Below are 12,337 nucleotides of genomic sequence, written 5' to 3' on the forward strand. Positions count from 1 at the left end.
TAAATAGGAAGTAACTATTAAAATAAATACAATGAAAACACAACAAAAATAGTAAGTTCTAGCTAGATGCAGTTGTCTGAGGTCTACATTTTTCTGGTTAGAAAGAGAGTTTAGTACAAATTAGAAATAAGTTAAAGGCCATTGGTACCAAACCAAGACTTTTTCTTGATGTAATCACAAATGAAAGCAAGCTCTAAATGAATCACTTTTTCATTATGCTAGTTGATATAATTAAATGACTCTCCGTGTACCACCTAAATTTATCTCCTGTTCCCCCAGTAATATAAGATCCCCCTTGCCTTTGGGAAACCCCACTCCAATCCCAGGATCAATGATTCGGTCCCTTGGGAGTATGATACCAACATCTAAGAAAACATGTTTCCGGCTCAAGCCTGGAGGCAGTGTATGTTGGCTCTCAGCATTTCACCAATTTCAGCACATATTTTTACAGTATTTGGCAGGCATACTTCACGGTTTGTGGTTTGAGGTTTTGAGAGTTTCCTTGTTTCATTAAAAGTGGGGCTTTTTCTGTGTTTTTGCTTTGTTTTGCTTTTTGTACCTTCCGGAAGATTTGGAGGGGGCGGTATGAGTGAGAAGGAAGGGAGTAAAAATGTCTTTGCTTTCTTTACCTGGATATATTTGCGATGTGCATGCCTCTACAGTCTCCCCCAGCTGTGCTGGTCGGCACAGGTCCACATAGCCAGATCTCAGACCGGATTCTCAGATTCAGTCAAGTGCTTCATATCTGCCACATCTGGAGGGTTTCTAAGCTTTGTAGGTTCAATATGGGATACCAGAAAGTAGAGTGAGAAAACCGTCTAAATGCTGCTCCCCCCTCGCAGAATTTCCTTCCCAATTGTGAACTCAAGGTGTGTGTGTGTGCCTTCCCAACATCCTTCTTGAGAACAGTGGCAACACATCCACTTCAGCCATGGATGGCTGCCTTCTGAGAGTATGAACTTCACACTCTGTGACTCTGTTGGTCTCTGCAGCTACAGAGAGTCCCTTAAAGTTCCTGGATCTATACCACACATGAAGGTTCTGACAGGGTCAAAAACAGAATCAAGATGTTGGTAATGTCATTTTGGACTTTTTGAAAGAAGTTCTTTCTTCTCTGAGTATACATCTGAGTGTTTGATAGAGCCCATTAAAGGGGAGTGTGAGGTGGTGAGCCTCTGGAGTTTCCCAATTCTTACAAATCCAAAGGTGAGGAGATTCCAGCTCACAGTGCATGAATAATGGGATCATTAAGTCCTGAGGGCTCACACCGAGCAAGGCCCTCCGCCTGCCACTTTGCTCCAGACCCCCACGCTAAGGATAAGACCACGTAGCAAGGTGCCATGCCATGGACACAGGCCCACAAGATAATGGGGTGAGCAGGGACCCCCATTCTAGCACCAGGTACCAGCAAGCCTGGTGAAAGGCCGTTCCTAAGGGGAACAAACCTATTTTCAAGCTTTTTCCTCTATTACTCTTCCCAGCTTTAGCAGAAACCTGACTTTCTCCTGGATACCTTCCCCTTCCCATCCCTGTCATGGACAGGCCCACCCTCCCTACTTGTACATCTCTCAGGGCAGGAGGGAGCAGGGATGTTTCCCTCGATTCCAGCAGCTACCTACAGAGCCCTGTCCACTATCTCACTCCTCTTCAGCAGGTTCCTCCTTTGACTCCAAGCCATCCTCTAGTGTCGCTGCCTAATCAGTTAAGCCCCGCCCACCCATTTGATTTGGCATTTTCAGCTGATTTATAATTTTCCTTCCTACCTTCCTACCTTCTCCAGCATCATCACTACCTTTGAAAAGCTGCCGTTGTTTCAAAACTCCAACTTGCTCTTACTTACCATCCTCTACTCTAATGGTTGTACATTAGAGTTGCACACTGCAAAAGTGGTTCTACATTATAATCACCTGGGGAGTTACAAAAAAAAAAAAAAAACCTGAAGTCGAGGCCCTGCCTCAGACCAATTAATTCATACTTTTCAGAGATGGAAATATTTATTTTTTACGTATCCCAGGTGATTCTAATGTGCAGCCAAGGCTGAGAAGTGCTGTTCTATGCATCTATGTGAGCTCCAGCTTCTGGACTCCACCCTGTTCCCCCAGGCTAGCAGTTTATTGCTGGCTTCACTGCCCTCTCACCCTGCTTGGGCCCCAGGGTCACTGATTTCAACCAGGTTGTTGCCCAACTGCTAACCTCCAAACCTGAGGGGGAGTGTAAATTGTTAGAGAAAAGACAGTTAACTCTCCTGATTCAGGCTTTCAGACTCTACCTGAGCCCCCAGTGCTAGTCAGCAATCATCTAAGCTGGCTCACAATACACAATATTTATTTTCCACAGTGACTGTTCCAAACTGTTTCCACTATCCTCAGACCCCAAATCCACCTCATCCCAGCTCCTTTGTCCCTCAGCACAGAGCGTGAATCTCTGAAGTAAGCTCTTTGCTACATGTGTGCACAACTGTGTGGTTTTTAACTATCTACAAGTGGGATCAGCTCATAGGGCCTATTCCTGCTTTACTGAGATATACCCACAATTAGCTAGTCTTTTTATACCTACTCTTTAAGTGTAGGTTTCCTACTTTCTCTCATTCACTTTTCATTCATTCAACAAACATTTACTGAAAGCCCATTCTGGGCTAGAGCCAATGCTAGATGCCAGGGATACTGAGATGAGATAACCAACATACCCTCAAGTCTATAAGCTGGTCCATGCCTGCCACCAGCCCCTCTTCCCACTCTCCTGCCACAGTGAAGGACTTGGGGCCTCTTCCCATCAAAGGCAAACCTCACAGAGAGCTCAGGCTCCCAGCCCTGCCCACTTTTTCAGAGACTGTCTTCATTGGTTCTCCAACCTCTCCCCCATCACCATCCCATCACCATCCAAACAAGTTCCAGTACTCCTCATCTTAAAAAACAACTGAATAGAAAATTACCATTAGAATACCACAGTCATAACTATTGTAGGCAAGACCCACCAAATGATGCTAAAACCAGTGGGCGGAAGTTTAAAGAGAAACTGAATATTTGCAGAGTCTAAAAGTATCTCACACACCCTCCCAATATTTATTAATTACAGTGGGAAAATAATTTTAGAGAAACCTGGCAAACACCGCCTTAACCAAGTGTTCAAGGTTGACATCCCAAGTAATAAGCATATAAACTTCTTGTGCCCGATACGATGAATTGACAGAGCATGTTACCTCTATGGTACTCTTGCCCCAAAATGTGTAACCTCAATTTAATCATAAACAAAACATCAGACGAACCCAAAGCAATGGGTATTCTACAAAAAATACTTGACCAGTACTTTTCAAAAGAGTTAAGGTCATGAAAAGCAAGGAAAGACTAAGGAACTGCTCCAGATTGGAGAAGACTGAAGAGCCACGGCCACTACACGTAATGTAGGAAAGTGGACTGGATTCTGGCACATAGAAACTGGAACCTCACGTAACCTTCATGGGTCACGGTATACTCTTCTTTTCATTCTTTTTCAACCATTTAAAAATACAGAGACCATTTTTATGAAACAAGTGGCGAAATCTGTAGTCTGTCGTTTATTTAAGAATATTGTACTGATGCTAATTTCTCAGTTTTGATGATTGAACTTGGTATGTAACACATTAACCTCAGGAAAAGCTGGGTGGAGGGTGTGTGGAAACTCTATACTGTTTTTGCAACTTATCTGCAATTTAAAAATTATCTGAAAGTAAAAAGTAGAAAAAAAAACCCAACACCTCCCTGGATCCCTTCAGCTAAGGCATTTCTTTATTTTCATTCAGAGGCTAACTCCTTGAAAAACATGTTCATGTTCACTGTTTCTACTCCTTCACCTCTCATTTGCTCTACCAAAATTGCCTAGGAAATCGTCACCAGTGGCACCCAAGTTGGCAAATGTATGGGAACTTTCCCAGATTTCATCTCATGTGACCTCTCAGGGCATGTAACCCAGCTGACCACTCCCTCCTTCTTGAAACACTTTGGCTTCCAAGATACAAAACTCTCTGGGTTTTCCTCCTGCGCTTCCAGCTCCCCCTTCTCATTCCAGCATCTCAATGTTGAAATTCCTAGAGTGCAGTCCTGGGCTCCTCTTCTCTTCCTTCTGCACATTCTCTCCCCTGGTAATCTTATTCATAACTCCGGCCTCAAATACTGTATGTGCCGGTGGTTCCTAAATTTATATCTCTACCCTAGACCTCCCTGCAGAGTTCCAGACTCATATAACCACATAGCTACTTAATATTGGCATTGAATGTCTCAAAATTAAACTCTTGATATTCTCTCTATGTGCTCTTCCTTTAATTCAGCCCCTCATTACACAGTACCACCTTCCTCTTTCCTCCACACAGTTGTACCTGCTAGAAACTTTGGTGTTGTTCCAGACACCCCTTTTATCCTCGCCCATGACATCAATCCTTCATGAAGTCCAAAATATATATCTAGACACCATCCTTTTCTTTTCCATATCTACAATGCCTGCTATCATCTTTTGCCCAAACTGCTGTGATAACCTCCTAACTGGTCTCCCTGTAACCTTTCTTGCTCCCTCCAGCCCAGTCTCCAAACACTAAGTACAGTACCTTTTGAAAATAGTACCCCAATTCTATCATTCTCCCATCTCAATTCCTTCCATTGCTTCTGACTTCACACAGGAAAAACTCCCTAGTTACTAATAGGCTTATCACAAACTGCACGATTGGGTCTCTGTCTGCCTCCCTCACCTCATCTCTTGCTTACTGTGTTATGGCCCCATTTGCTTTCTCTCTCAGTCCCTAACATACAATAGGCTCTTTGCCTGTCTCAGGACTTTGCATCTGCATCTTCCTAGAATTTTCTCGCCCCAGCAATTCACTTGTGAAATTGTCAGGGGAGACTGGATTCTGCTTTGGTAGCAAACAACCCCAACATGTTTGTAGCTTATGCCTATAAAGATTTATTTATTGCTCACATCTCAGTCTGAAGGAGGTCAGGGTGGCTCTTCTTCAAGTGGAGATGCAGGGTTTCAGGGTGCATCTAAAATTGTGGCATGCCCACATTCAACATGTGGCCTTTGTAGGTGCTGTGGAAAGAGAAGAGAGCGTGAGCGATATGCGTGCGGCCAGGCCTGGAAATGGCACACATTGCATGTGCCCACACCCCGTTGGCCAGATCACAGTCACATGACCCTGGCCTAACTGCAAAGGAAAAAATAATGTACTTTTCCTGTGTGTCCAGGAAGAGGAAATGAGATTGGTGAGCATCAGGCCAATCTCTGCCACATCCTGGTGAAAATCTACTCATGTTTAAAGAATTACCTTAAATAAGACTTCCTTATAAAGGCCCCCAAGCTCCTCTAACCTAAATTAGGCCTCCCTGATATATTCTATTGCAGCACCCTATAATTTTCCTTTACAACATGATCACAATGGAAAGTTTATATTCTTTTATGTGATTATTTAATACTGATTTCCATTTCAAGACTGTATGCTCTACAAGAGCAAAGATTGCATCTGTTTTGCTCCCCTGCGTCTCTAGTATCCATCATAGTACTTGGTTCATAACTGGCATAAAAGTTGTTGAGTGAACAAATGAACATTGCACACAGTCATTTCCTGGCTCCAAACAGCACACTACTTGTGGAGGAGAAAGACAAGTAGGCAGTCATGGTTTAGTGGGATGAATATTCCAGGCAGGTAAGCCCAGGGAGCTGAAGCAGCCTGAAGCAGCTGCTGAGGCTTCTCTGCTTTCTTTTCCATGGCAGTCTAACCCAGGAGTCTGCAAACTATGGCCTGCAGGCCAAATCTGTTTTCCTGCCTGTTTTTTTAATGGCCCAAGAGCTAAGAATCATTTTTATACTTTTAAATGTTTGAAAAGAATTAAAAGAATGTATCATCACGCGAAACCTGTGTTAAATTTAATTACAATGTCCATAAATAAAGTTTTATTGGAACACAGCCGTATCGGTTAGTTTACTTATTGTTTAGGGCTACTTTCACACTGCAATAGCAGAGGTGAATAGCTGTGAAAGAGACCACATGGCCTGCAAAGCCTAAAATAACTATTTACTATTTGGCTCTTTGAAAAACAGTTTGCTGACCTCCTGATCTAATCCCTGCTTGGTTTAAAAGTTCACTTCTATGTGAATTATATCCAAGTGTCCATCTTTAATCCCCTCCTTTTCCCATTCTCATGGGAAGCTCCCATAAGTTCTATCCTTGCAAAAGTATTCTTGCTGTGCCATCTTTCCCCTCTTCCCTTCAGTCCATCTTCTCACTATAACCGAAGCTAACTTCCAAGAGAACAGCTTTGATATCGTAGCTATTCTTTGAGGCTCCCCATCCTGTACTAAATAAAATCTGCACTGCTTAGCATTGTGGTCAGGTTCTTCATTATCTTATGGAATCTTACCTTTTTAGCTGTGTCTCTTATGTCATACTTCCATCCAGCCTTATCAATCACTTAACCTACCCTTGCCTTCTCCACTTCCAGGCCTAGCTCAGTTACTATCTCTGTATCTGCTGCTGGTATTTCTATCTCACCCATCCTTTTAAGCTGGTTATCTCAAATGCCTCCTTGCCCTAAAAGCCTTCCCCAGCTCCTCTACCGAGAATAATTATTGCCATCTGTACAGTTCTCTTAACAGTTTGTACGACTGTATTATTTCGAATTCTGCTTTACAGTTTCCTATGTATTTCACAGATCGTCTGTTTCTCGTGTTCTATTGAAAGTTCCTTAGGGGCAGGGATTGTATTCTATTTTATTAATCACTGTAGCCTTTTGGTGCCTAGGATGCGTCTTGTCCAAAATGGAAATGTTTATCCTTTGCAAAAGTCCTCATGGTGAGCCGGAATTTTTGAAACGTCTAAGAACTACCCGTACTTAAGCACGAACTCCACTTAACTTTGTTTAGGACTCACTAGGGCGAGTAACACCTTTTTAAGACATGCTGCCGTCCAGCTGGTCACACACCTGTGGATCGCTGCCAGGGACCATCAGGTACGTCTGCAAACACGTGCGTGAGAAGTGCTTTCTTCTAAGCTCCTCCTCTGTCCACGGTGACTGGCGGACCAAACGTTCCAATCAGCTCTCACCGCCTCTTTCGGCAATAGCCAATCACAGATCCCGAGCGCCTCCTGACTACTAGACACTGTTTACTAACAGATCGAAGCTGGGGAATGAGGGGTGTGACCGTTCTGGGAATGTCTGGGACGGGAACGTTCTGACTGCGCGTGCGCACCAGCGGAGACGGGCGGGGCAGAACTCCGGTCTCACCAATCGGAGCGGTCGCGCTCCTCCCTCTCCTGCCACTCCGCCAAGCAACAACAATTCGAGGAGAGGGGCGGGGCGGTTCGTGACGCGTCAGAGACGACTGTCCAATGGGAGCCGGCGCTGACAGATGCGCGCACCCTCTGCCCAATAAGCGATGGCAGCTCGAATGGCTGTGGCTACCTTGCTGGCTGTGGGCGGAGCAGCTTGACGGAGGAGGCGGTGAAGCAGAGGGCGGTTTGGTTGCGCGGTACTAGCGGTGCCCGCCGAAGGGGGAGGAGGCGGAGGAGCTAGCTGTGCGGCCAGAGCGGGAAAGCTACTCGTCTCGGCGTCCGAGTTCTGGAGCCGCCGCACCTCGGCTCCTGGGGCTGCAGCGGGAGCTGTGAGGGCCCGGGCGTCCGCTGTCTCCCGGGTCCCCTCGGAGGACCCCGCGGGATCGGGAAAGGGAGAAGATGGAGGAGGAGGGCGGCAGCGGCGGTGGCGGCGCCACAGACACCAGCAGGGACGGCGGCGCCGGGGGAGAGCAGCTCCTCACTGTCAAGCACGAGCTGCGGACGGGTGAGCGACCCCGCCCTCTGCCGGCCGGACTGGGCGTGGGGGCGCGCCCTGAGGGCACGCAGGGGTCTGCTCGGGCTGGGGTCACGGGGCCGTGCCGAGGGCGCGGGGGGCGGGCCCTGGGCGGGGCCTCTCGGACGGGGCGGGAGCCCGGGGGTCCCGGGAGGTGGGGGCGCGCCCGAGGGGAGCTGGCGGAAAGTTTTCCCCAGCCCGGGAATGAGCGGCGGGCGCGGGGCGTTAGGGCCCGCGGAGCAGCCCACAGCTGCCTGTTGGCACTGACTCTGAGGATGTCTTCGCGCCCCCTTCCCGCACAGGTGCCACATCTGTCACTGCATCCTGTCTAGGGTGAAAGGTGCGCCTTCCTCAGTGTAGGGTGAACGACGCTTAGTTTTAGAGCATGACTCACTTCTCCGCTGCTCTGCTTCCGTAGAGGGGTCCCTAAGGTGCTGCGGTCCTGTGCAAGATGAAAGGGTGGCTTTCCCCCGGCCTTTTCAGGAGTCCAGTCTCTAGTGATATAAAGAGGGATCGCGGGCTCAGGGACTGAGTGCCTTTATTTGCAATCATCATGAAATACTATACTTGGCCTTAAATTTCTTTCAAAGGTCTCTTGAGAAGAAGGCTCAGTAAATTTGAAGCTGTAGGTAAAAGCGGCTAACTATACAGCTTAAGCGCTCACGTTCTGATGTTTGCGATCACTAGAGTCGTCCCAGGCTTTATACTTGTTACGTTATTCGTTATGGGTTGTTCATTTTGGAAAATGCTTATTCGGACTAATCAGTATAGGTTGGGTTTATATATGTGGAGCCCAGTCTCCTATTAGAGATCCTTTTGCACTTCTGAACAGATAATACATTTTAATGAATTGTTCATTATTACTATTAAATGTTCTTGTGTTTATTAAGGCTTTTGATTCAGCTTCTTTGGCATATTGGGATATTCTTTTATTGTGGAGACACAGAGCTTAAATAGCAGGTTTCAAGTGCGTGCCTTGAAACAACCGCCTTGTTAACTGTTTTGAACAGATTGCAAAGTTAGATCTGTCACCTGTTCTTTTATTTTTTTGTTATTGCTGGTTAGCGTTACACTGAGTGCCAGTGTGGTGACTTAATTTAAGAGGGATGTCAAATGCATGCTTACTTATTTCAACATTTTTAAACATTGGCTTAAAATCTTTTTTTTTGGTCATTGTGAATTTGTTATATATCTTGAGCCAGTTACCCCATAATTTTTTGGAGTTCCTAATGTAACCTGTGTATGTTTGGCTGGTTTGATTTTTCTCTCTCAATTTAATAGACAACTGATGTTTTCAAAGGGTTATTCAATAATTTATTCAGTAAACATTTATTCAGTATTAATATCTGATTTTTGCCAGGCTCAGTGTCAGGTGTTTTCTGGTGTGGAAATTTTGAATTTCTTTTTCTTTTCTTACATAACGATTCACTGATTTATGTATGTAGACTCGTTCTGTACAGCAAAAGCTACTTGAAATCATATGCTCGTCAGCAGTTGACAGTGGTGCAGCAAGCAGATTTTTGCTAAATGACCAAGGAGCAACCTACTTTATTAGTAGTCAACCAACTGCTCAGTTTCTGGATTTTGCAAACAATGCTAGTTTTTCAAAATTTTTTTACAATGCTAGTTTTGTAGAAAACAATGAGAACTGCTTTATTTCCCCTTCTCTACTCTGTGAATCATCAGCTTCAAGCTTGCATTTTAGAAATTTTTCTGATGGATGGTGAGATTATACTGAATTCATTAGTACTGTTAACTGTCAAAGGAAATGAACAGTCACTTTGATTTATTGCTGAACGCTGGAACAACTGACCGGATATAGTGGTCAAAAACACTGTTAAAATATAGCTTGAAAGATTCTCTCATCTTCAGCCAACTGGGCCCCTGTCAGCACATGATGCTATAATAGGCACCAAAGTAATTTGATCTGATGTGGTCCCTTGCTTCTCAAAATGTGGACAAGCATATAGTCATATCAAGTCAGCAGCTGGCGATTGCCCGTTTGTGCTCAACATTGTATTGTCTGCTGTAGGATGAGTGAAGAGGCAACAAGTTACATATAAGAACATGGAAAGTGTTCCAATAGTGTAGACCAAGTAGCATGGCATCCCTGGACATGAAATTGGAAGACCTGGTTCCAAATCCCAGCTCTGCCAGTTACTAGCTATGTAGACTTGGGCAAGTCAATTCAACTCTTTCACACTCACTTCTCTCATCTACCGAGTGTGAAAATTGAATGAGACTGTTGGTTTGGTTGGCACAGATTAGGCGCTCAGGAGATGTTGGTTGCATGCAAATCTGAAGATCACAAGAGTAAAGAATTGATTAGATCAGTTAAACATTTCTTGACACTTTCTGTTTTCTAGGCTAAATGGTACTGATGATACAAAAAAATGAGAAAATTTCTTGCCCTCTGATGGTAGGGGAGGAGGCCATGTAAACCAGTAATTAGGATATATTGTCATAATGTAATAATAGAAGGATATACAGAGTATAAAGTTAGCAAAGAAGAGGTTTAGGACTTCTAGGTTTCAAATCTAACTCTGTTGAACCACAGCAACAAAAAAGAGGGGGTACTATTGGAAGGGTTATCTTATTCATTTATTCAATAAGTATTTCATTACCTCTTATGTACTGAGTTCTGTTTTATATGCTGGGGTTACAAGACACGTGTGGTCTTCCCACTGAAAGGACTGAGTTGCATCAGGAATCCCTGGAACCAGAGACTGATGCTGTCTGTACTCTCTCCATCTTGAATCTTTGCTTCTTTGCTTGTCTCTATGTGATGGCTTCATTCCTCTCCACTGCTGCTCACCTTTTTCCACGTGGGAAGGAACATGGCTATTGACAGACCCCAAGTTTTATATCTTACAGCTCTCGGTACCAGAGAGACACTGCCTTTTTATCAGCTTCAGGTACAAAAATATTAGCGAAGGACTTTATTAGCCTGGCTTTGGTAAGGTGCCTACTTTTGGATTGTTTAACTAAGGCCAGGGAATAGGATCATGTTCTACTAACATGACAGCTACTATGGTGAACATATGGATGGGGGGGGGGAACTAAACTCTTAGAAGAGGAAGGGTTGCTGGGAAGACATTTCCTTAGATATCTGTCATTAGGAGAGAGAGCCTAACACTGAGGAGAGGGTCAAGGAAGGGGTATTAGTTACCTATTGCTGTGCAACAAATTATGCCAAAACTTAGTGGCCTAAAGCAACATGATTTCTGTGGGTCAGGAATTCAGGAGTTGCTTAGCCTGATGGTTCTAACTCAGGGTCTCTCATGAGGTTTTAGTCACGATGTTGGCCATGACTGCATTCACCTGAAGACTTGTCTGGGGCAGGAGGTTCCCTTCCAAGACAGCTCACTCACATGTTGTTGGCAGGATGCTTCAGTTCCTTGCTATGTGGACCTCTCCATAGGGCTGCTTGAATGTCCTCATGACATGACAGCTGGCTCCCCCAGAACAAGTGATTGGATGGGGAAGCTGCAATGTCTTTTTTTGTTAAACAGCTTTTTTGAGATATAATTTACATACCATAAAATCCACTTGTTTTAAGTGTACAATTCAATAAATTTTTTAGTTACGCAACCATCACCACAATCTAATTTTAGAACTTTCCATCACCCTAAAAAGAAACGTCTTACCGATTTATATCGGTCACTCCACATTCCCACAACCCATCCCCAACCCTAGGCAACTGCTAATTCTACTTTCTGTGTATTTGCCTAGGGACATTTCTTATTATGGAACTTTATAATATGTGCTCTTTTATCACTGGCTTCTTTTACTAAACATAGTATTTTCAAGATTCATCCATTTGTAATGTGTGTAAGCACTTCATTTTTTAAATTGACAGGTAATATTTCATTGTGTGGTTGTACTGTATTTTATCCATTCATCATTTGATTGACATTTGGGTTGTTTCAACCTTTTGGTTGTTGTGAATAATGCTGCTATGTACATTTGTGTACAAGTTTCTGCATGGACCTATGTTTTCATTTGTCTTGGGTACATATTAAGAGTAAAATTATTGGATCACGTGGTAAGTCTATGTTTAACTTAAGTTTTCCAAAGTGACTTCACTGCTTTACAGTTCTAGTAGCAAGGGCTCCAGTTCCTCCATATCCTCGCCATCACTTGTTATTGTAGGTCTTTTTGCTTATAGCCATTCCTAGTGAGTATGAAGTGGTATCTCACTGTAGTTTTGATTTGTGTTTCCTAATGACTAATGATGTTGGGCATCTTTTCATGTACTCATGGGCCATTTGTATATGTTTGGAGAAATGTCTATACAGATCCTTTGCCCATTTTTTAATTGGTTAATTTGTCTTTTTTATTATTGAGATATGAGTTATGTATTGTAAATACAGATCCCTTAGATCTGTATTTAGATATATGGTTTACAAATATTTTCTCCCATAAAGTGGATTATCTTTTATTTTTTCCTCAGTGATAACCTTAGAAGCACTATAGTCTTTAATTTTGATGAAGTCCAATTTTTTTCTTTTCTTTCTCTTACTTTTGGT

At 43.8% G+C, this 12,337-nt stretch overlaps 1 protein-coding gene across 3 annotated transcripts in view; it reads left to right on the forward strand.

The window, feature by feature from the left end:
• The first annotated feature begins 7,473 nt into the window (after positions 1-7,473).
• Positions 7,474-12,337, forward strand: part of RPS6KA5 (ribosomal protein S6 kinase A5) — a 182,359-nt gene continuing 177,495 nt past the window's right edge. For all 3 annotated transcript variants that reach the window (XM_060169782.1, XM_060169939.1, XM_060169854.1), the window contains exon 1: positions 7,474-7,799. In XM_060169782.1, coding sequence (XP_060025765.1) covers positions 7,694-7,799 — 106 coding nt within the window. In that variant the 5' untranslated portion in view covers positions 7,474-7,693. The remainder of the gene's footprint in view (positions 7,800-12,337) is intronic.

This window comes from Lagenorhynchus albirostris, chromosome 1 (genome assembly GCF_949774975.1).
Source record: "Lagenorhynchus albirostris chromosome 1, mLagAlb1.1, whole genome shotgun sequence".
NCBI classification, from domain to species: Eukaryota; Metazoa; Chordata; class Mammalia; order Artiodactyla; family Delphinidae; genus Lagenorhynchus; species Lagenorhynchus albirostris.